This window comes from Chiloscyllium punctatum, chromosome 20 (genome assembly GCF_047496795.1).
Source record: "Chiloscyllium punctatum isolate Juve2018m chromosome 20, sChiPun1.3, whole genome shotgun sequence".
NCBI lineage: Eukaryota > Metazoa > Chordata > Chondrichthyes > Orectolobiformes > Hemiscylliidae > Chiloscyllium > Chiloscyllium punctatum.
In genome coordinates, this window is record NC_092758.1 from 45,142,137 (window position 1) to 45,168,390 (window position 26,254).

The window sequence follows — 26,254 nt, forward strand, 5'->3', positions numbered from 1 at the left end:
ATACTTGCCTTTGGTCTGTTGGTTAAATTAGTTTTCTCCAGAACCTACTCCAGATAACAAGTAGCTTAAATTGAATGAATGGGTTTAGCAGCATTATTTGCTTTGTATTTGAATAAAAGAATTCCTTCAAACAAAGGCTTCTTCAGATCTGAAAAGCATACAGCTACAGCTTTGTATGAAGTCCTGTAATAAAGTGTTGGACAGTATTTGTTTGGTTTGACCATAAAGAACTAAATTGTGGTGAGTTCAATCACTTTGTAAATTTGCCTCTTCAAGGTGAACAGTAATTTAGATTTAAATTTAAAATTTCCTTATTATTGATATTCTCGAGAAAATCCTATAAGAATGAATAATGCCAAAGATAGGACTCCACTACAATCTAAAAATAATCACTGAATCTTTCTTTTGAGTACCAGTTTACAGCAGTGAAAGAATATCATATATTGCTATTTTTCTACATTTGTTTCTCTTAAGAATATGACCAGTTGTTTTTCTGTTAACTGGACTCCACCAAATGCTCTCAAATCTCCACTTTCAAACCACGGGATAGGGTTTTGGGGCAGGACACTGATGCTAGGGTCACAATCCCAGCAGTGATTGTCCCCTAGTGAGCAGAAGATGACCTCCTTAATGAGAATTGATGTGCTTTAGACAAAGCTGCCAATCAGTCAAGGAATGTCTGAAAGCCTGTATGGAACACAGGCCAACTGGTTTTATGCAAGGATTAATGTCTCCACACAGCTGACTAACTCCTCTAAACCTTCAACAGTTGTTTAGTACTTAGTTGGCTGCTCAACAGTTGCTGAAAATGTGTTGCTGGAAAAGCGCAGCAGGTCAGGCAGCATCCAAGGAACAGGAGAATCGACGTTTCAGGCATAAGCCCTTCTTCAGGAATGAGGAAAGTGTGTCCAGCAGGCTAAGATAAAAGGTAGGGAAGAGGGACTTGGGGGAGGGGCGTTGGAAATGCGATAGGTGGAAGGAGGTCAAGGTGAGGGTGATTGGCCAGAGTGGGGTGGGGGCGGAGAGGTCAGGAAGAAGATTGCAGGTTAGGAAGGCGGTGCTGAGTTCAAGGGATTTAACTGAGACAAGGTGGGGGGAGGGGAAATGAGGAAACTGGAGAAGTCTGAGTTCATCCCTTGTGGTTGGAGGGTTCTTAGGCGGAAGATGAGGTGCTCTTCCTCCAACCGTCGTGTTGCTATGGTCTGGCGATGCAGGAGTCCAAGGACCTGCATGTCCTTGGTGGAGTGGGAGGGGGAGTTGAAGTGTTGAGCTACAGGGTGGTTGGGTTGGTTGGTTCGGGTGTCCCAGAGGTGTTCTCTGAAACGTTCCGCAAGTAGGCGGCCTGTCTCCCCAATGTAAAGGAGGCTACTGGACACACTTTCCTAATTCCTGAAGGAGGGCTTATGCCCGAAACATCGATTTCTCCTGTTCCTTGGATGCTGCCTGACCTGCTGCGCTTTTCCAGCAACACATTTTCAGCTCTGATCTCCAGCATCTGCAGTCCTCACTTTCTACTCAACAGTTGCAGGTAGTTGGCTCCAGCACCATACCACTCCCCAGACTCCAGTCTAAAGTCTGTGGTGCAGAATTTCATGACTGACCATTTCCATTCTAATCTCAGTTAGAGACCAACATCCTGTCCCTTGAGGAGATGAGGAAGCAGAAACATTACTGTTTTAACATTCAGTATAAGAGGTGATTTCAGTATAAGAGCTAATATACTATACCTTTAATGCCCATCTGATGACACATTTACAAATGGAGGGGGGGCTATAAAATTTCACGGGCAGCATGTCTACCACCTATAACATGCCCTATAGGCATACGGGGCGGGCTGACCCAGGTTGACCCATACTCCTGAGTCTATTTATCCTGGCTCCCTTCCTCTCACCTCACCGGTGTCTACTTGCCTAGTCGCGGTGCTAGATCCTACTCACATATTTTTTACTCTAACTCTGGCTTCTTGGTAGTGGGGTCTGCTGTAATCCCAGTGATGACCACTTTTTTTTTCTGGAGATCATTATCCCCTCTTATCAGCATGAAATACATACATTCAAGCTTAAAACTGACCACGTTGTGTTGTTCTCAGTGCATAAATGTTGACTCTTCTATTGTCATTTTCTTTCTGCATCATTTGTCAGCATGTACAGCGTTTAGAAACTCCACACCAATTCTTTTTGGGGGTGTCCTGTAACTGTGCAGTGATTGAAAATAATAAAATGTCGCATTGCTGTGTGTTTGTGTTAATGGTTTCTCAGGCTAATGCAATTTAACCAAACTGGTTAAAGCTGCTTTCAAAAGCATGTATCATGAGCATTAGTATGATTTTCTGCTTGGTATAATGTGCACTAAGTGAATAAATCAACTTTGGCAAAATGAAGGTAAGAAAGTTTTTCCATTCCTCTCTGAATAATGTTTTGGAACAGTTTTCTGTACCTGAACAAAAAAAATCCTCTAATTTACAAAACAATCAAAATGTGCAGTCAATAAATTACTGGGAAGAAAACGACTCATTTAGTTAATAGCTGCAAGATGGGAAACCCCCTTCCAGTCAGTCTCAAACAAACGTCATCAGTACTAGGAGGTACTGTAGTGGGTGCTGAATAAACATAAGAGACGAGGAAGTGAAGGAACTCTTCATATGGTAAAGTCTGTTGCGTCTGTGAGGATTAGTTTCTAACAGCACAGAATGTCTGAAAACAAAAAAAAGGGAAGAGGAAAAAAGAAAGGTGACAAACGTGGTAAAGGCAAGGGGAATAGAAAAGGTAATATTGACTTTGAACAATGTTTTTTTAATGTTAGTGAAGCAATGAACATAAATTAATGCTATTCTTCTGACATTTTATGTTGTATCCTTGTGCAAAAACGGACAAGTTACTGCAAATCAGTGTAATTTCTTTGGTTATGATTTGGGTGAGTTTGAACACATAATTAAATGGGCTATTTTGACTTTTAAACGCAAACCTTGCATCATAAATTCTGTACTTTAAAGAATATTTAGAAGTAACTATTTTCAAAATTAAATTTCAAAATAAATGCAGGTATATATTATTAAATTCCCACAAATGCTTCTTGAGCTGTGGGCAGACTTCCGTGTTTAAGAGTAACCTGTAATGTCCATGCTCCATTGTACTACATTGTACTGGCTCAAGTGTATGGATTTATTTTGGGCAGTGTGTTAAATCACAATGCCATCTCTAGTACAAGCCACATTCTTTCATGTGGAAGCTCCTTCAATGTGAACATGCCGCATCTTCTAACTTTTACACTCAAATTAAATTCTTCTGCTATTATAGCCACAACATGAATAATGTAACCTGTAATCTTTGATTTGCAGTAAATCTGAGTAGTAGTTTTCTTGGGAGAGTTTTCAGAGTACTTAAAGGAATGGATTTTGTGTTGCATTTTTCAATCTGCTGGGGCTGCAACACATCAAGTTAAAGATCATGCTGTATGTCTCTTGACAGTCTCCTGGTAGTTGTTTATTAACTTCTGGTTAAAGTTGTTTCGGTACAGTTTCTCAAATTAGTTGTAAGTTATATGCTTTAACAAAGGTTTTTCATCCTGCTTGATATGTCAAGGTGGTTCAGTACTTTTGCTATGAAATCACTGCTTAAGAGCAATGAATCTTCTTACCCCTGCATTGATGTCGAAACCAGTAAATCCCTGTCTGCATTTCTTTAATTTGATATAGAACACTTGCAGTGACGAAATGCAGGTTGGTAAAACATTGAGCTGAGGAGCTAAAATTGTCTTCATGGTCAGGTCATGTGCCAAGTATTACCAAAGGGTAGATGTGTAACCTCTTCCCGGCCCTAAATCAAGGTTGCTGTCAAACTTGTTGCAAGGCAGTAAATGGAAGCAGCCCAGCTCTGCTTGGCTGAAATTGACAACTCCTTATGAATGGCAGCCTCTGACGTCCAGCGGTACTTAACATTGGACTTCAATGGGGTGTGAAACTGTACAGCCTTGTAAACTGTACCTTCAATAGGCATTTGGTAGCTGAAAGGTCAGTCACTTTATTTATCTAATTGCAGCATCTTGTGATGAAACTAGTAAACCAGAAAAAACAATCAAAACTGATTTCTTGAACACAGGACTTGATTGCTGCAGCAATAGATATTCACATACACTCCAGCACATTATAATTTCATGCTATTGAAACAGAATCTGATCCCACTACTCATCACAACATTTCCGTTTTTGATTCAGTCACTGCCAAGTTTGTAGACAAGTTCTATCCTTAATTTCCATGAGAGGCTGCAGATATATCGCTGTATGGGGAACAGTAATCAAATCTGAAACGCAGTTTGCCTGGTTTATGTCCCTCGGTAAGACACAACATACTGAGCTTTGTCAACTCTTATTCCACAGTGTAGAAGTTTTTAGGCATGGGAAGGTTGATTCACAATATTTCTGCTTCAAAAACCAGGAATAACAGCAAGGTTTCTAAATACCAGATATCTATGTCCACAGGCAGTTCAAAATACAACAAGGCAATTACATTACAAATACTTAAGACAAGTCACTGCTCTTAAGGGTTGTAAACTAGGAGAAGCGCATTAGACAGTAATTGACTGGCACAATGTTCAATTTTATAGGGGATGTTTTGGTTGATTTTTCAAAATAATGGTAGTAAGTCATCTAAATATAATACAGTAAATCGAGACATATTTATATTTGTACATATGTGGCACAGTTTTCTCCTCATTCATAGCATGTGAGCATTACTATCTAGGCTAACCCATTTTGCCCACCCATAATTACTCTGGAGAAGGTGGTCTCATGTTGCCTTTTGAACTTAGGCTATTGGGACACCAACGGTGCTATTACAGTATCCCTGAGGCTTGTGATAGTGCAATAACATGCTCACGTTCAGTTCCATCCTGGCCACTCAGCTCCTGGTCTCATTACAAGGGTGGTCCAAAAATGGACAAAAGAGCTGAATTCCAGTGGCTACTCTTGACATCAAGGCAGAACTTGACCAAATAGCATAACATGGAGTCTAAGCAAAGCCAGGGTCAAAGGGAATTAAAACTCTCTTCTGGTTGGAGTCATGCTTAGCACAGAAAAAAGGTCAATAATTTCAATCCCAGCACACCAGTGTAGCAATTCATTTGAGTAATGCCTTCAGCCCAACTTTCTTCAGCTGCCTCATCAATGACTTTCTTTCAATCATAGGGTCAGAAATGGGAATATTGATTGATTGATTATGCAATGTTAAATAACAACATTAACAACTCATCAGATACTAAAGCAGATTTGGTCCAAATGCAGCAAATTGTGACAGCCACCTGATGAAGGAGCAGTCCTCCAAAAGTTAGTGCTTCCAATTAATCCTGTTGGACTGTAACTTGTGTTGTGTGCTTTTTAACTGAGTTAATAAAAGCAGCAAGTAATATTCTCGCCACATTCAAGTGCAAGGCAAGGCTATCTCAAATAAAACTATTTCTCGTTGACATCAATGGCATCGCCATTGCTGAATTCCCCCACTGGGATTACTAAACCGAACTAGCCATATAGATAATGGAACCATAAGGAGCAGGTCAGAGGTTAGCTGAACTGCGGTGAGCAATTCACTTCCTGTCTCCCCTGTGACTACCCACAATCTACAAGACTCAGATCAGGAGTATGATGGAATATTTTCCAATTGCTCAAACTATGCCCTAGGCTCAACACAAAGTAGGGTGAAGCAGCCTGCCTGACTAGCACCCAATCCACTATCTTCAACTTTACGACTTTCACCACCAATGTACTGTGGCAGCCGTGTGCACCATCCGCAAGTTGCAGTGCAGCAACTCACCAAGGCCCCTGCAACAGGACTTTCCAAAACACTGACTTCTAGTATTGAGAAGAAAAAGGGAGCAGAGACATGGGAACACCATCACCTGCAAGTTTCTCTTCAGGCCCTGCACCATCCAGCCTTGGATGGTACACCCAAGAAATACAGCATTTCAAGAAGGTAGCTCATTGCCACCTTCTTTAGGGCAATTAGAGTTGAGCAATAAATGCTAGCCTAACCAGTGACCTTCACATCCCATGAACAAATAAAAAAAAGATCAAGGGCAGATGCTGCTATTGGTATAATTGCCTTCACTATCTTGTCAATAGATAGTGAGATATCATGAAAACAAATGAGCTGGTGCTCATTTTGGGACTTTGCTGTGACCAAATTGGCTGCCATATTACTTCTGATACAGTAGTGGCTACATTTCAAAAGTATTTCATTTACTGTAAGGTGATTCCAGACACCATGTAGTTGGGGAAGGTGCTATATAAATGCATCTCTGCCTTTTTGCTTGCTCTCCTCGGCTCCACATTGAAGTCAGTCAATGTGAATAATTACAATCTTGCTTGCAAGCTGTTGCATAGTCTGGATTTACTGCGTGTAGACAATGCTTGTGTACATGGTCTCCCTCTGGGAAAGTCAGTTTTGATGCAAGGGCCTCAAAAAGGGTTCAGCCCCTTTCTTTTGCTGATGGAAGGGGAAATTGCCTGCTTCAGGTGTTGACCTTGGATGCCAATACTTGGCACTTTGCCGCACGTTCTGCATTTCAGGCCAGCAATTCATAAATTTTTCCTTCTCACCAAAAACTAACTGAATTTATAGACCACTTTGTCGACAGTTTATATGATTAAAAATAGTAATGTAGATTTGTGCAAAGCTAAAATTGAAATTATTTTCATATGAACAGAGGGGTTTTGATAAACTATACATTTATTAAACTTAACCCTTTCTTTACAATATGCCTGCTAACTGCATAAGTGAAATTTAGACTAATTGCTAGTTAGAATGTTGTGCAGCATGAAGTGTCAATGAAAATCCACAGATAGCATGTAAAATTATCAGAGAAATAACATATGTAATATTCTAATCATGTAGAAGTGTTTACAAAGTTGTTTTGAACGCACTTAACATTTGAACCCAGCAATGTCCTACAGGCAGTAATCAGATTGACAACTAGTTAACCTGTTTGGTGATGGTCTTTAAGAGATTTTTCTAGTACACCAAGATAACTTGCTGTTCTTTGAGTGCCACTAGACCTTTTATATACTATTGTTCAAATCAGACTGAGTCTTGCTTTAATGTGGGAGTAGGGTGGGGTGTTGATTTTCAACTGTTAAAAATCACAACACTAGGTTATAGTCCAACAATTTATTTGGAAGCACTAACTTTCAAAGCTCTGCTCCTTCATCAGGTGGTTGTAGACTATAACCTGGTGTATTGTGATTTTTAACTTTGTACATCCCAGTCCAACACCAGCACCTCCAAATCATGATTTTCAACTGAATCTGAATGGCTGGCAGAGTAATGCTATGTGTGGATTCAGTGAAAGATTCTCCCTCCCAATCTTTCCCTTTGACCGAAGTGTGGTGACCCTCAGGATAAACCACCAGCATCTCTCTCTCTAATCAGAGAGTAACTCTATTGTCTGGTACTTAAGACGATGGTGACTTTACCATTATGTTGTATATCACCTGAAAAATAGGCAGCTACAATTGAAAGTTGGCGAGAACAGGGAAGTGGAGTTTTTTTTAGAAGGAAAAACCGTGGCCGCCCCATTGTGTCTTATATCTGACCATTGCCATTGTAAATGGAGGAACAGCATGAACTAGACTGTGCAACATGCAAATCTAGATTCTGTACTAGTCATAGCATCCCACTCACAATTTACAGCTTTGCCAACAACGCTGTCGGTATAAATACCCTGCAAGACTTGGAACAGTTCAAGAAGACAACTACCCTCCTCCTTTTTAAGACCACTGACAGCCAGTAAATACTTAGCCTGCCAGGAATGCTCACTTCCCATTTCCACATAAAACAGAAAGTTACTTGTTATCCAGCAACTGATTAGCTGTTTATTGATATACCCTGAAGGTTCAAGTATTCAAAGTCCTCTAGCCTTTCACAGTCTGATCGGATTGCTTGCTGTGTTTGGGAGTGGGTGAGTTTTGGACAGGTTGTGTAAATTTCTTCCAATGCCAAATCAATTTCTGACCAGTTCAACATTGGCCCTAACGATTCAGCAGCTAGCCCGTGATAATATAGAATTTTCTCAGTGACTCGAGGAATCTGCTTAGATCTTTACATGTCCTGGAGTGATACTTACACCCACAATTCTCTGACTCAACTGAGACTACTGTCGGTGAATCAACTTAAAACTCAAGCAGTGAGATTAGTGGAATAAGAATCAATATTGTTGTTATTTTGCTTGGTCAGTAAAGGGATTTCTGAAGGTATCTCTCCATTGAGTCATTGAAGAAAACCTTTCAGACATTAATGTTACATTTTGAGATATTTGACCATTTGTCCAAGGAAGCATTGGTTGAAATGAATGCAAATATGTTACTTTTGAGTTAAATGCACCCGCAGGGAATTAAATCCACAGAACAGTTTTGCATTGGAGATTCGGGTTAGATTTCAGAAGTAGCATTAATCCAGATTCTTTGGAACAATGGATATTCATTTGAAATGGCTAGCAAATATTTGTGGGCGAGATGTTGGAATGGTTCTGTTCATTTGAAGTCAGTTGGGGCTTGTTGCCGGGGGCTCAAGGGGTGGTCAGTCAGATGTAATTGGAAACCCAGCTGGCTTGTCCAATAAATACACAGCTGGGACTGAAACTGACAAACACTAGAAAAACTCTTCAGGTTGGGCTGCCTCGATGGAAAGGAACAAGTTTAACATTTCAGGAATGTAGCTATTGATCAGACCAAGGCTATCTACCTGAAACATTAACTTTTCATGCTTTTTTCACCAATTTGGCATTTTTCAGTTTTTGTTTCAGACCTTTTACAGTGTCACGTATTTTGCTCCAGGGAGTTAGGAGATAGTCGAATGTGGTTAAGCTCTTGGCATCCTACATTGCTAAAAAATAAATGAGCAAGGAAATGCGACGGAATATAGAAATCATTCCGAGGAGTGACATGAAAACAAACTATTGCAGTGGATGTAAATCTGAAATTGAAACTGGAAATATCAGAAATATTCAGCAGATCTGGTAACATCGATGGTAACAGAAACAGAATTTATGAGCCCGGAGGAAGTAGTGGGCAGCAGTAGTTCATATTAGGAAACTTCTTGCACCTGCCTTAGGAGGAAAATATCCTGAGTGTTGCGACTGCTCGTTCTAGGTGGATAAGAGGATAGGTGTAGGGTGATCAGGCCTGATTCCTCTTGGGCAGATTTAAGATGGCAACCTGGGCTGCCATATGCAAAAGTATGCTCTTGGGAGTTCTGCCTCAGTTCTCTGGGACTTCACCCCATTTGTTTTGTTAGATGTTAGACCGTCTATTTATCACCCCTCTCATTACACCCACCAACTCTCCATGGCCAACCATGCCAACTCATGACCCCCATATGCACCCCATGGCTCTTACACTTCCATGCAACTCATCCAATATCGTCCAAAGAGCCACATTGAGATGAAATAAAATCTAAATATCTCTTATAGCTTTCACCATTATAAACAAGTGTTTCCCATTTTTTTGAAAGTCCGTTAAAAAAGGTGAGTCTCACCTTCTTAAACCCTTCTAAAAACAAGCATTTATATTCATAATCCAATATCAAAGACAGTTCATCCTATAATAATTTCCTTGAGCTGTCAATCAAGTTGTCACTATGGAGACGATTTCTAAAGTTTACAATGATAAGTTGTAGAAAGCAGCCAAATGTTAGTCATACAACAATGATGACACTAAAGAGTTGTGCCAACAAAAGTTTTGAACTTTTGAAACTTTTTCAATGTTTATAGACCGATGTAGGGAGCTTTTTAAAATCAATTTTAAAACACTGGCCATTTAATTAACTTTTCTGTTTAACATTTCTATTAATTCCAGCAGCTCTCCAAGAGCACTTACAATCTGTCTAAAGATTTGCAACTTCTACGCTGTGCATTGAGGCCTCTGCTCCAGTGAAAATGGGATTTGTTGGTACTCAGCACTGAGCTCAAGTGGCCCTGTTGTTCATATCCCATTCCTGTTCAACCCTAATGAAAATCTGTCAGAATAGAGCAGGCCTTTCAGATCCAGGCTCCAACTGTCCTTTTTAAAGGTCCCTAGTATCTCTAGATCTCTGCAAAGATCTGGCCTGATGGTTTCAGGACAAAAACCAGTTCTGAAGTTAATTATGGTTCTCTCTACACTAAAAGTAGTGATACCTGTTAATAATGGCTGAAAATAAAATAGTAAAATCTTAAAAGCGAGCCACGCACTATGGTTTATTGCTAGAACACAATTGAAAAACAGACAACTCATGCTGGACGTGTGCCACATGTTCAATGGACCAGACTTGCAGTACGAACTGGTTACACTGGATAGTGTGCAACAGAAGTCTACAGATCATCTCCGAAATGTGAGTTTATACCTATCCGTAAAGGAGGAAAAGACTGAAACTATTTCTTCTTGAAATAAAAAGGCTGAGGAGTGACTAAATTACAATTTGGCAAGGTTTTTATAGAATAGACAGAGTCTCCACTAGTTGGATTCAGTATAACTAGAGGCCATCAATGGAAGAGATTCAACAGAAGATCCAATATGAAATTCAGAAGAACCCTGAAGTGTGATGAGGATGTGGAACTGGCCATCAACTGGAGCAATCAAGGGGCAAGCTAGAAAAGAATAGAGAAGGGGGTTAATGGGGAAAAATACGTGGAAACTGAGTGGAACACAAATGGTGAGTTGGACCTGTTAGTCTGAATAACCTGTTTCAATGCAGGATCATCTATATACCTCTCCGGTTAAGAAGATAACTGAAAGGATGAAAGCTGTCATCTTATGTTCATGCTTCACCACTGTCAGGATGTCTTCTGTTCAGAAATGTGCACTTAGTCTGCCAACAGGGCCAAGTGCAATCCATCTTCCAAGATTTAGAAAATGTAATTGAAGTGTGGTGAGATTTAATTTCAAATATAGTACTGTTTGTAAAGTGGATCTATAATCATGTCAATAGAATATTTATCAGACTACTTTTTGGAAGATTGAACTAATGTACATAATAAGGCAAGTGGGATTATAATATAAATGTCATGTAACTGGATACTGAGCAGTAACATTGAACTCCTGATTTCAAGGGGCATAGTTTCCCCTTCCAAGAACACTCAGACACTCACTGATGCTAGACCCAAGAGACTATCAAATGCAGATCAGAAATCCTATTTTAAGCACAATCATTTTACTTCTCATCTGTTAAATTGCTTTTTTACACCTTCTTGTTCTGTTCTTTTTTTTCCAATTCTATTTATCTGTAACTTATTAATAATTTAGTTTTGAGAAGGAATCTATAGCAGAAGCATTACCTATCTGTTCTCTGCACAAATGCTGACAGACTGACTGAGTAACCCCAGCATTTTGTTGTTTTTTTTCTTTTAATTGTTTGTAATTATTTTTTCATCCATTCTCCCACATCTTTGGTATTTACCTTCTCTGCTGCACTCACTTTTGTGTATGTGGTAGGTGGAGTAAAGGAGGAATGGAGTAACATGTGAGCAGTTGTAATAAACTGGTCCACTTAAATAATCTTTGCCTTTTGGGAGTGCAGTTGGAGATTTTCTTGAGATAGAATGACTCATTGAGCTGCCTTTGTGTATTCCATATTTGTATGACCATTATTGGGAGACAAGCCAGTGCTTGGCATCCAATTAGTGTGAAAAACTTGTAGGTTGGAAGGATTTTGTACATTTCTGGCTGCAGGTCAGGAAAAAATAAGCAATGACTTCTTATTTTTCCTTCTCCTTTTCATTATGTTTTTGACACTTTGAAGTGTGACTATTTCAGCTCAATATTGACCTTTTAATACGCGTCAGAGTTTGATTTGCTTTACTCCCTGTCATTGAGCTTGATTTCAACAGCCTCAATGAATTGTCAATCAGCCTTTCAGATCTTTGTCATTTACCATAAATATTACCCGCATTCCATTGTAAGAAATCAGCATGTTTTTTCTGCATGCATTTATTTACATTGAATTTATCTGCTGCCTGCCTGGCAAATCCCAAGCATTTACCTATCATCTTGTAATTAATCTTGTGCAGCTTTGGAGCCTACCATCTCCATTTGTTTGTATTGTCTGTAAATTTAGCCACTGAAATTGTGACCCTTAACATTAGATTATCTATGTAATTTATTGCAGGATATTAACAGTTGTGTTTCTCAGGGATCTAGACTGAACCTGAGTATTTCATTATAGGTATTAATGACTTGGATGAAAGAATAGAAAGTGATGTACCTAAAGTGGTAGTCGAAACTCTTGAGGTAGCAAAGTTTGGATGGTACTCTATATAAAAGTGAATAAATGGCAATTTAGTATTGTAGACCTAATTTGGAGTAGTAAGACAGTTTGGAATATCAGGAAATTTGGGTTGATCTTGAAAGGGAATGATGCAGATTCACCAGAATTAACAAACAGAAAATAATGGAAATACTCACTAGATCTCCCAGCACCCTGAAATGTTGACTGTTTCTTTCTCTACAGGTAGCTGGCAGACTAGCTATATTTCCAGTATATTCTGTATTTTATTTCTGATTTCAAATATCTGCTCTGTATGGCCTTTATTTCACCAGAATTATATCAGGACTCTTCTGGATGGTAAGATGTTAATGGTTTGGAATATTACATAAAGCATGCCAGGACAGGCACACTGAGTGAGATCTTATTGCTAATATTCTCCCGGAATGATGACAATTTCTGTGCATTAAGTTCTATTAGTCAATAAATTACATATCCGTTGTAAAATATTTCCAGTAATTCCAGCTGTCTTTATTTTCAATACAAGCCCTCCAAAGAAACCGTTTCAAAGGCTATACAAATAAGTCATGCCATCATGTCACTGTATCACCTCTAAGATCTCCTCTTTTGTGAACCCAGATTAGCTTTGTTTTTGTTTTAATTTGAGATGTGGGTGTCTTTGGCAAGGCCAGTATTTATTGCTCCTGTCTGACTGCTATTGAAAAAGGTGCTGTGTGAAGGCCCCTTCTTGAACTTCTATAGTCCATTTTACTCCTATGCAACTGTTAGTCATTTTCCCGGACCCCGTCACCTTTTCTAGCATTCAGTGACTTCTGGAAGATTTGTTTCAGAATTCCTATTGTCTGCTCCTTTGATTTATTCGTCTTAAGCACAACTATTTGGCAATTATACTGATAGTAATGTGAATAGTATCATAGCATCCCACTACAACTCCCTTTAGTTCCTTTTCCAAGTCAAATAATTTACCTATTCCCTTTAAAATATTTGCAGTCTGTGTAGCATCAGTTGTCATGCTGTCATCTAATTCCACTTTGCGGCCTCACTGAATTGCACAGATGATTTTTTAAAAAAAACTTTTATTATAATTCTTTACTTTTGCTGCCATAGTGAAGTCAAAATGTGTATTTGACAATCTAATACACTTTTATTGCACTCCTGGAATGTCTTTTGACATTGAATCGAGCTTCACTTTGTGTCATTTCAGTGGCTTAAAGTGTATTTTTCTCCAGTCTGTCAGTTACTTTCCTATCGGGTTGTACGGAGCTGAGGTTGCAGTGCCTTTGGACAGAACCTTGTTAAGGTGGCAGGGTTCCTATGCTGCCTCCTTGAGGCAAGGCAGGCCAAAGCACATGCCTCTCCGGCAGTGAGAAGGACATGAGCAGATCATTGTCTGAACTTAAGAACCTCACACTCTCCCCAGTGAGAGTTTTCTTTCAGTCAGGGGCCAGCAGCTCTTTCACTCAGTGGCACTATTGAGGGGGCCTTAGCTGCTATCAGAAAGAACTGCCTTTGCCCCAGAATTGCAGCAGACTCAGGAAAGCTACGTGACTTGTGGAGGGGAAAGAGGCGGTTGTTTCTTGGATTAGCAGTTTGAAGAAGTGAGGGGCAGGAGAATCAGAGGTAAAGACATGGGGTGACTCCCACTCCCCCAGCTGAATGTACAGCCCCTCACTGATTGCATTTTATCAACAGATCATCCAGAATGACAAGCTGCCTATTAATCTGAGTTACCTGTCAGAGCACTGTTGTTAAGGACTCAATGATTGATCAATTGATACCTGGCTGGGAAGGTCAACTATGGACTTCTCTGTCCAGAAGGTGGTAGGATTTGGGGATGGAAACACCTTGCTTAATTAAACAGCTTCCCAAATCTATGAATTGTCTAGGTTCATTGCATTCAGAATTAAATTCTTGAAAGTACTTTATAATCTCTCTATTTATTGCGTATTCAAACCCACCAGGTTCATTTTGACAAGACTACTTAAGTGCATATAGTTGACCTCCTCAAATTTGACAGACTTGTTTAGGTATTTATAACTACTGGAACCTTTGTCATGTCAAATATGATCATCATGATCATCAGAACTTAATGTCGCACCCATCTTTGTGTTGGGGATTTAATTGTCCTTATAATTCTTAATTAAACTACAGATGTTTTCTTTCCCCCATGTTGACAATTAAGCAAAGCGAATCATAACCAGTCTTTCAAACTGTAATTTGGTAGTACAGAACTTGTGCAGCACTGGAAAAAAAATGACACATTTTGTGGAAGTTCTTTTTCTTGCATTCATCACGATATTCGTAAGAATACCAGTGAAATATATTTCTATACTGTATAAGAAGGAAGTGTTGATTGGCTGACAAGTTGATTCTGATTGGTAGAGATGTTGTCATGCAGAATGTGTCAGTTAAATGATAATTGACAGTTAACTGCTAGGCTTTGTTTAAATTTAAGCCAGACAGACTGACCCTGGTAAAGGGCAGGAGTAAACAGAGAATGGCTGTCATGCGTGTACATGCTCTTTCTGACGGCAAAGACCAGGGCCCTGTCTATTAATATATGTAGCTTCCAGTGCATGTAAATACACCACACTATGAGCCTGACTGATGATCTTAGATTAATTTTCAGAACGAGCCTGGCAGGTTTGAATATGTAGAAGTGAATTTGATTCTGAATGCAATGAACTCGTTCAACTCATGGAGCTGAATAGGCACTTACGTTTTTCTAAGTAATTCTATGACAGAATCCCATCCAATGCTGGACGCTACGTGTTGCGTTTTGCAAGCACGGGCAGATTGAATAAAGTTAGTACCTTGCATATTGTGAACCACCAAAGGGACATCTTGTTTAATACGTTTCACCAGTTTTAGGACATATGTCCTATATAGCAGCACAGAAATTCATATACCACATTATTATTACACGCTTGCGTGGGAAGTAGAATGTCCTTTTGGCTTGATTTTTCACACTGAAAGTGACAATCACAGGGCTCATTTGTTATTAGATTATATAAAGCATAAAATGATTTGCTAAGGGTAGCCACTGTCTTGTAGGATGCCTTTGATGCACGCATTCCTGATGAACAGCTTATGCTCAAAGTCGACTCTCCTGCTCTATGGATGCAGCCTGACCAGTTGTGCTTTTCCGGCACCACACTTTTTGACCTGGATGCCTTTGTTGCACCCTATTTCAGTAACGTGTATGTAAAGTGAGCAAATTGCTCAAGACCTATTTATAAAGGTTTCAATAGTGCATCAAGCTCTAAAAATCTCAAAATGTTTACTGACCAGTGAAGGTAGGCTGATAGGACACAGTAGTAGAGAACTCATAGCAGATTTCTCAACTGACACATCAAGGAAATTTGAAGGCATGATGGAGCCCATGAAGATATACAAGGAAATTGTCATATATTTATTTAAACGTTTTTTCCTTTTGTGCGACTAATTTATGATCTTTGTTAAAAGGTTATTGTCAGCTTCATGTGAATGTGTTCAGTGACTGACCACCATAGGAACCAAATTTTCAATCTGAATTTCAATCTGGAATCTGAGTTGTCCAGTATTACCATCTGTGAAGATCATGCAGCAGTGATGAGCCTTTTGAACATTACTGGATCTGCCTTCATTCAAGCAAGTGGAGGCAATCATGTTGTTGACTTATACCTTGTAAATGGTAGACAGATTTTGTGGAAACCGTGAATGAGTTATTCACCACAGAATTTCCAGCTTCTGATCTGTTCTTTAGCTTCACTTTCACATGGCCAGTGAATTTATGTTTCTTTTCAAAGGTAGAAGCCAGAGAATCAATAGTAGAGGATTCAACAATGAATGCTTTTCAATATTGTGGGGAGTGCTTTAGATTCTCTTGTGTTGGGCTTGAGAATATAATTTTCTGTTGCTGATGTGACATGAAGATCACTTGCCACTAATCAGCCCAAACATCAGTGTTGTCTAGGACTTGCTACCTATGGGCACAGACTGCTCCAGCATCTGACATCCTGCAAACAAAGCTGAACACTTTATGTTCACCTGCAAACATTCTTAGGTTGCAGGAGTAGAGGTACTTGGGTGTACACATACACAGATCATTGAGGGTGGCAGGACACTTAAAGAGAGCAGTAAATAAGGCATACAATGTTCTCGGCTTTATTCGTAGAAGCATAGAGTGCAAGACCAAGAGGGTGATGTTGAACTTGAACAAGTTACTCGTTAGACTCAGCTGGAGTATTGTGATCAGTCATGGGCACTACATGAGAGGTAAAAATGAATTGTATTGGAGAGAGTGCAGAAGAAATTTAGAATTAGAATAGATTGAAGAAATTGAGTCTGTCCTTCCTGGAGAGTAGAAGGCTGTGAGGAGATCTGATTGAAGCTTTCAAAATCATGATTGGCCAGATTGAGTAGATATGGTGAAGCAGTTTCCACAGATAACAAAATATAAGAATGAAAGGGTCGAGATTTATGGTGATGTACAAATGAAGCAAGGGTGATCTGAGAAAAGACTTTTTCTCATGTGTTGTTAGGGTATGGAATGTACTGTCTGGAAATGTGGCAAAGGCAGGTTCCATTGAGACATTGAAGAGAGCATCAGATTTTTGTTTTGGATAGTAATGGTGTGCAGGAAAATGCAGAAAAGGCAGGAGATTCACACAAGATAACAGAGCTGCTTCAGGAATGATAGGCTGAATGGCTTTCTACCGTACCATAATAATTCTGTGATTCTGTTGGAGGGAAAAGTATAAATGAAACAACTGATCCTCAAGGAGGTGTTGAGGTGAATCATCCACTCAGCCCCTTTCTTGAAAATGTTTGAAAATGCTTCAAGCTTGTCTTTTGCATTGACATGCTGTGTTTCCCCTGTCAGTGAGGATGAGATGTAGTATTAGTGATTTTATTATCTGATTTACAATAATTCTGTGTGCAAATAGAACCTAGAAAAATAAACAGTGCATTATCTCCAAAGATACCCAGGTTCATAGAATGCTATGCTCGTATGATAGGCCATCGGAAACAGCAGAAATTACACAAATTGCCGCAGAAGGCCATGGAGTCTGGGTCATTGAGTGTATTTAAGATTGAGTTAGGTAGATTCTTGAGTATCAAGCGTATCAATGATTATGGGGAGAAAGTGGGAGAATGGGGTTGAGAAATTTGTTAGCCATGATTGAGTCTGCTCCACCATTCAATGGGCTGAATGGCCTAATTTCTGCTCCTATGGCTTATGGTCTAAGCAAATGATAGACAGGACTAAGTGATCCCACAACCAATGGATCAGATTAAAGACCTGCAGGCCTGCCTCATCTTGTGTTGAATGTTGCTGGATGATTCAACAACAACTAGGGGAGGCAGCTTCACAAGTGCCCCATCTTCAATGATGAGGGAACCCAACATGTCAGCTGCATGGATTTAAGGGAGTTTAAGTATTTTGGAGAGGAAAGGGAGTTTGGACTTTATGCTGCAGTTTACAAGACAGCAGGTTTTATGAGTAACTGGGCTTTGATACCATTGTATGATGTCAGAACATGCAATTGAGTGTTCCAAGCAAGGGCCTTACCAAAATAAATCAACATCAGACTTTGGGAAGTATTCAATTTCAGCAGTTGTGGATTATGTTTGCATTATACATTGTCTATTTTTTTTCTTTCTATGGGCCTCAGCCTGTTTTGTCAATGTTGAATTTAATGTCATTAACTGGCCATTTACCTCATTGCTGGTTTTGAATCACTACTTTGCATGATCTGCATAAGCAAAACAGTAACTCCACTTGAAAAGTCTCACATTGGCTATGAAGAGGAGCCTGAGAATGAGAAATATGATGGAAAAACAGAGCAAAGGAGGAACACTAGTTTGAGCACTGTTCCTGGATGGTCTGAGAAACCACAAGGGAAAGAATCAATATCTGATATTTTTTGCCAAACATGTTCCGAAGGCCATTTCAAATTGTTAACAGTAGCGATACATAATCCATCACGAAACATTCTTTCACTGGGGTTTTTGTTGAAGTTTGAATGGAATGTACATTTCTCAGGAAATATTTCAAGGTTATCTATTTCTGCTGGGGGAGGAAAGACAGTCAATGCATAAAGCAATCAAGCATTAGGGGAGAAATACAGCATGTAAGATTGAATGCTTGAGATTTTTCAATATTCAATTGCTGTAATTGTTTTGCCAGGTCATGTTATATTCACCACACTGTCTTTGAGTACGTTAACTTTATAACTTTATGAATTCCCACTTTTTAAAATTATTGCCGATAAATATTACTCTATTTTTTTCAAACAAGTCAAGATTAACCATATACTTCGATAACAGACATTGTCTCTTTTTACATCATAAATATATTTAATATTAATACAGTTCAATGTTTAGCTAGAAATTTAGCAAGCTGAGAAGCTTGGATAGAAATTTGGCTTGGACAGTGATGCAGAATGGCTGAAAATTGAAGCAGTGTCCCATTTATACGTAGCTCCAGACACTTAATTTCATTGATTGCAATGGGTTTATCACAGAGGGCAGTGAAGACATAAAACAGGTTTACAGTGCCACTGGAGGATGGTTCAATTGTAGTGAAGTTTACATAAACCATTTTGTTATGCATGTCACGGAGGAATTTGTAACAAAAAGTTGACCAAGTCTGCAACAATTTAAGGTTTTCAAAACGTAAACACCTGGAAAAATATTTACACATACAATTATCTATATTGTACACAAAATTATATGTATTGAATTTCTAGTTAGATTGATGGTGTTTAAATCCAGCTGGTGTTGCATGTATTTTATAATTAAAGTCCATTTTTAAGAAGTTTGGTTTTTCATGACCGTACTAGTCTCTATAGTCAGCTCGGTTCAAACTTGCTACAACAGATCATCTACAGGTAAACTAACAACAATTAACCTGACAGTTGCTATGATTCCCATGAAGATCAATAAACTCCAAAAACAAAACAATCCAGTGGAAGAAACCAAGTGACAAGATTTCATTTTCATAATTTTACTTTTAATAATCAACCCACAATCATTGCTGAATCACCAAGAACTATCAGACAAATTATATTTGATAGAAATTATAAGTTACACCTTAAATAGAAGGTAACACAAATTTAGCTTTTTGACCATCCCCTTAGCATTTATTGCACAATATTTTATTGTAAAAAGAACCTTAAAACTCAGAGACCCGGGTTCAATTCCCGCCTCAGGCGACTGACTGTGTGGAGTTTGCACGTTCTCCCCATGTCTGCGTGGGTTTCCTCCGGATGCTCCGGTTTCCTCCCACAGTCCAAAGATGTGCAGGTCAGGTGAATTGGCCATGCTAAATTGCCCGTAGTGTTAGATAAGGGGGAAATGTAGGGGTATGGGTGGGTTGCGCTTCGGCGGGTCAGTGTGGACTTATTGGGCCAAAGGGCCTGTTTCCACACTGTAATGTAATGTAATGTAATGTAATCAACCTTCCTTAGGAGTGTTCAACTCTTTCTCTTCAAGCTATATTTGCTCATTGGTCTCTTAAAATCAGCAGCTTTCCTCCATCTGAGTTGCATAGATACATTTATTGCCAAAAGCATGCATGTCTTTAACTTGCTTGTATCATCCCGATTACAAGGATTCCCAGAATCATTTACATCCTAGTACTTGGACATCTCTGTGTACTGTACAGCAAGTTCTGGTAAAACGCAAGGAATTAAGTGACACGGGGAGTGTGCAGGTAAGTGGCATTGAAATGCCCATCAGCCATGATTGAATGGCAGAGTGGACTTGATTGGGCCGAATGGCCTTCCTTCCACTCCTATTTCTTATGGTCTAAAAACAGTGGTGGTTAGTTTATTTCAATCCCTCTGGTTAAATCCAGACGTGGCTTCCTTGTTTTGTAGTTGTCTCACCTACATGATTTTCCATACCCTGCTTTTACTGGTGCTGCTATAATGTGATCCCAAAACTCTGTTTTTGTCCCATTTGGATTTAATCAGTCTCCATTTCTATGACAACCTGAGTTTTCAGTTTGTTTCCCTGGAGTTTTCATGTAACAGCCTAGAATCCTTGGTCAGAATCCCTCTATTCGCCCACTCACACCCATGCCTCTTTATCAGAAATCTGAAGTTTTCGTTTAAATTTCAGTTCGGGATTTTCTCAAACAAGAAATAGAGCTTTGAATCTCCAATTATTGCAAATTTCAATTTCAAGAGCTTTCTCTTTTGGTCTTGCAAGCAATCTTGCCTCAGTTCTGATGAGATTGTAGGGAGCAACAATACCAGCAGCACTATTGTTTTTGAATTTTCTAAGTCTCTTGACAAAATGCCTTTTTTATATAGATTACATTAAATGTTATTTTGAATGTAAAAAAAATCCCCCAGCTTTATTATTTGTTATTAATAAATTCAATTCATTAATAAGTGAAAATAAGTTGTGGATCAGCGACAGTTGAATATTTTACTAGTTTTGTGTAACGGGCATGTTACAGCTGAAATTACTATTTTCATCCCAAGAAATGGGAAATTCATAATTACTTGTGAAAATATATTTTCACCTTATAACCATCTTAGCTTCATACATGCTAAGTAGTGAAATTCCAATGTGTGAAATAAATCCAATGGAAATTTCCTCAGGAATTCTCTTGATTAGCTGTTATAGCTTTGGCAGAAACATAAAGATGGTGATAAATTATGTCTCTTGTTTCTGTGGGCTCTAACAAAACCAGGCCCATTGTTATCAGACATTGAATATACTTAAAGGATCCCAATTGTGGGTAGCTCATTACACAAGTACCGATATAAATATTTTTCGTGTGGATAGGAGGAGCATAATTACTGTGGCTTGTTGTTAATGTGTCTTCACCATCATTGCCATGACTACCTCTGCCTCCCATGTAACTTTAATTTCAGCTTCAGGTAGGATCCTTCAGAATTCTTTCCTCACACCCAGCTGACAAATACATTGCCTGTGGGTGCTTTACATTTGCTGCTTGCCAACAGTATCTAAGTGTGGTTCAGCCTGTAAAATGACCTGGGCTTCAAGGCTTGAATTGAAGGAATGTATTGTATCTGCTCCTCCCATAGCCACCTAAAATGAACGTTGCTCCAGAGATTTCTAGGAGAAAGTGAGGACTGCAGATGCTGGAGATCAGAGCTGAAAAATGTGTTGCTGGAAAAGTGCAGCAGGTCAGGCAGCATCCAAGGAGCAGGAGAATCGACGTTTCGGGCATAAGCCCTTCTTCAGGAAATGTCGATTCTTCTGCTCCTTGGATGCTGCCTGACCTGCTGTGCTTTTCCAGCCACACGTTTTTCAGTCCAGAGATTTCTGACAATCTTTCGCCAAATCGGTTGTAAATTGGCAGAACAACAAAAAACCTTCCAACAATGGTCGAGAGGAACATCCAAACTATTTGCAAAACCTTCCTGACCTACCTTGGTCTGGATGTTTCAGAAGTTGAACTATTCTGTATTGTGAAGTTAAATGTTGAATTTCACTTATATCTGCTTTTCTAAAATTATACTAAACACAATGATTTAAATTGAAAATCTATACACTTGGGTTTACAAATCTTGTGCTGTAATGTTGGGACTACTGAAATAAAACCTGATTTGGAGGTGCCAGTTTTGGACTGGGTTGTACAAAGTTAAAAATCACACAACACTGTGTCTTATAATCTTATACTCCACAACCACCTGATGAAGGAGCAACGCTCTGAAAGCTAGGCTTCCAATTAAACCTGTCGAGATAAAACCTAACAGCCATCAGCTTATCCCTTTTCTTTTCCCAGTTGCTCTCTAATTTTATCAGCTTATTCTTCTTATGCCATGTTTGTCCATCTTTCAGGTGTCTTTCCCTTTTCGTTTAATCTCATTTGTATCTCTTATCCCATTACTTGTTTAATTGAGCTTCTATTTTGAACGAATATCCAAAATTGACAGATTGAACAACCAATGACTGACCTCTAACTAGAGGTCAGTCTCATGACATTTCTAATCTGTCCTAAACAAAATACATAATGATCTTGAAATTTAGAACAGAGAAGAATAAACAAAAACACAAATAGCAGGAAAGTGAGTATTATGGAAAATAGAAAAAATGAATTTTCCATAGATTTTTGTTCAGTTAGGGTATCCAGGATATGAAGCAAAGATTGGATAAGGTACAGAATAGTTATAATCTAATGGAATGGATAGATTTTTGATCAGCAAAGGAATCCAAGGTTGAGGGGGCACAGACAGGAAGGTGAAGTTTAGGGAACAATAAGATCAGCCAGGAACTTATTGAATGGAAAAATAGATGAGTGGCTGAATGGCTTACCCAGTTTCTATTATTCCTGTTTTACTCCTGCAGCACAACATCCTCAAGTTCTATCGATTTGTATTATGCAGTGATTTATTTTACATAGTTCACATTTTCCATAAAGTAATTTATATTTATCATGTTACTGTACTAAAGGAAACGATATAGACTTTTTTAAAAAGTGCCTTAGTAATTAACATAATATTGAATCTGATGTCGATTATGCAGTCATTTCTGTTCAATTTGCTTATTACATGAATAGTGGTTGAAATGCAACCTTTACAGAATGCAGTATGGGTAGTAGTGGAGCAAGTTCCTGCTATAAATGCTGTGTGTTATGTAATGTTGTGTTATGCAATAGAAAGTGAAAGTGGGCGGGAATTGTTAGCAAGCAGCTAATGCACAACCCTACATTTTGCATTCCTGCCAAAGTGAAGCTTTACCTCACACTATTTTTATATTTTCCCACCAGAGACTTTTTTTTTTGCATGATTCTATTGTCAGTAAATGATACTTGAAAATGTTTTGTACTTCAGATTAACTTGTAGGCACAGGTGGCAACAGAAAACAGAATGCTACAATACAGCTGTACCTGATTAGTCTTTCATTGCTGCAAACACTTCAAACTGGCACCAACAGCTCAAAGTATAATATGAAAAGTAATACTGATAATTGCTGGATAAAATCTATCAAATCACTGCTAGAAATTTTAGGAATTATGTTGCAGTATTTCAGTAGAAATGTACACCTGTGTGAAAAGGTCATTGAAAATACTTCTTTGATAATGCCAGAGATCAAACCTACTTAAGGAATTTTGGCAAACTATCCAGTGTTATACTGAAAGTGTTTTCAGGTAACTGCACTGAGTAGGAGAGATTCCGTACCTGTGCATTCAATACCTGAAACATTTCTTAACAGTAATGTTAGAAACATATGCAAATACAAATCTCCCTCTCGTTTTCTTACGTATTTACTTTTTATCAAGGATTTCTTATACTATTTGGCATTGTATCGATATTTCTGCTACAGCTTTATAGGAGCACAAGCAAAGGAATCCTAAATATTACTCTGGACAACATCATTTGACAGCCATTCTAAGGCCAGATATCTTCTCAGGGTTTCTCCCTACCAATCACCTTGCACATAACCATGGCCTAATATCAACAACAAAGAAAGTTCACATGGTTTATCCAGATTTTTCTCTTGAAGTATTGATGGGCAATTGGGTGAACCTCTGAGAAAATGTTTGGCCACCATTTTGTTTGCAGTAACAATTATTTCAGCTCAATGCATCTTAGTATTTGAAGGCAGTTATTGGACAAACTCTTGCAATGAACTGATTCCAAGATTAATTTGTGTCTTCACAGCTGTTCCTCCAAAGCTGAAGAAACTGAAGAACCAAACTCTTCTGGAAGGACAAAAGCTTTCTCTGAAATGTGAGGCAGTAGGAAATCCCCGACCCACTTATAAGTGGTTCAAAGATGGAAGAGAGATAAAGAAAAATAAAGAAATCAGGATAAAATCTGGGAAGTAAGTTTACAAAATATAGATTACTGTTTTTACATTTGACATTTTTTTTCAAGAATTCATTGGGAATTTAACACCTTTTATTTGAAGCACAATATAACTTTCTACTTAGCATGACTTTTACATTTGATAACAAAATGATAAAGAAAACTTCAGAGAATAATTATGCCTTAGTAGAGGTGAGGAACTGTAGTATTTTAACACAACTATCCTCTTTTCCTATCTGAGCCTGGGACTGAATCCATCTCAGACTGATTGGATGAAAATGACTTCTGTCTGATTGATGTCAAAATTAGATGAAGGGAGTTTAATAAGGGATTTTAATAACTTCCAGTAAACATGACTAATCAGAAAGGTCACTAGGAATATCTGGGATTGAATGAGGGAGCATAAATGGAACATTGTTACCAATATAAAAAGGAGCCTCAGTTTGTCTTGGGATTAAATATTCAGGATCATCACTACCATTTCAACGATGACATAAAAGTAATTGTTGTCTGTTAATGACTCAAGTGCTGACCCTACTAAGCTCCCTGGAGTCAGGCCATTCAGGTATTAACATAAGTATCATGCCAGTACGTGAGACATCTTTAGACCATGTAGGAAAATTACTTGTTAAATTTCTTTGGTCAAATGAGAGTAACAAGGGATGGGCAGCAAATGCTGGCCTTGTCAGAAACACCCACATCCAATGAAAGACTTTTTGAAAGTTCTGAAACTGCAGTGGCATGATAAGGATCTGATGGGCTGGAATATTTCCGTGACTGCACCCCTCCTTTACAGAGCTCCAAATTGTAAATGCTGGCGTCTATCAAAATGCTAGTGTTTTGTGTAGCCAGCCCTTAAAATAAATCTTTATATTGCTAATGGGAAAAACAATTGTGTGACGTATGATGAGTGAAGTGCCATTCCTCTTATGATCAAACTAAGGAGGAAGAAACTGATACAGGAATCTAATCTAATCTAATCATCTCTGCTAATGCTGCTATATAACTGCGTACTGGGCTGTTTATGAGATTGATGACTTACCTTTGATTTTACTTCCCATTTTAGGTAAGTACCTTCCATTCATTGGTATTACTCTCTAATAACACAACTGAAGTCAAAAACTCAGTTTGGTGCATTGGGCCAGAAAGCATAAGTGCCTTTTTCATTTCGTTTTGCAGTTTCTAGTTTATAATCATTAAGTCACCACTGAAATTAAGATCTCATCAGTTGTAAATTTTCACTTCATGTAAGGAGACAAGGTTTGTAGTTGAATGTGAAACTAGCCAATAGGTCTTCATGCAACATTAACAGATGTAGCAGAAAGAGCTCTTCAGTGAAGTTAGACACCTTTGTTCTAAAATTCACTCACAGCTTTTGTTTTACAAATGCAATTTTTACTGAATATGTCTAGTATTTGAAGTCATAAGCAAAGCAGTTTGATCTATCACAATTAGTCCAAGCCCCCTCCAAAATTCTCGAAACATTAGGACAACATAAGAACAAAAGAAATAGGAAGAGGAGTAGGCCATCTGGCCCATCAAGCCTGTTCGGCCATTCAATAAGATCATGGCTGATATTTTTGTGGACTCAGCTCCTCTTCTCCGCCAGTCCATCATAATCTGTATTTTTTTTTACGTTTCAAAAATCTATCTATCTTTGCCTTAAAAATATTCAGTGAGGTAGCCTCACTGGGCATGGCGTTCTCCAGATTCACAATTCACCTTTGGATGAAGAAGTTCCTCTCCAACTCAGTCCTAAATCTGCTTCCCCTTATTTTGAGGCTATGTCCCCTCATTCTAGTTCACCCACCAATGGAAACAACCTCCCTGTTTCTATCATGTCCATTCCCTTCATAATTTTATATGTTTCTACAAGATCCCCTTTCATTTTTGTGAATCTGTGAGTGTAGTCCCAGTCTACTCAATCTTTCCTAATAAGGCAACCTTCTCAACTCCAGAATCAACCTAGTGAACCTCCTCTGCAACCCCTCCAGTGCCATTACAGCCTTTCTCAATTAAGGAGACCAAAACTGTACACAGTACTCTCGGTGTGGCCTCATCAGGTTCCTCTCCAGTTACAGCATTACCTCCCTATTTTTAAACTCCATTCCTCTAGCAATGAAGGACAATATGCCTTCTTAATTATCCACTGCACCTGCAGACCAACTCTTTATGATTCATACACAAGGATACCCAGGTCCCTCTGCACAGCAGCATGATGCAACTTTTCGCC

The 26,254-nt window shown here is 38.8% G+C and overlaps 1 protein-coding gene across 1 annotated transcript in view; it reads left to right on the forward strand.

Annotated features, from left to right (window-relative positions):
- The window catches only part of LOC140492098 (pro-neuregulin-2, membrane-bound isoform-like), a 690,845-nt gene that overhangs the window by 541,564 nt on the left and 123,027 nt on the right, over window positions 1–26,254 (forward strand). The window contains exon 2 of the mRNA XM_072590830.1: window positions 23,875–24,037. Within this exon, the coding sequence (XP_072446931.1) occupies window positions 23,875–24,037 (163 nt within the window). The remainder of the gene's footprint in view (window positions 1–23,874; window positions 24,038–26,254) is intronic.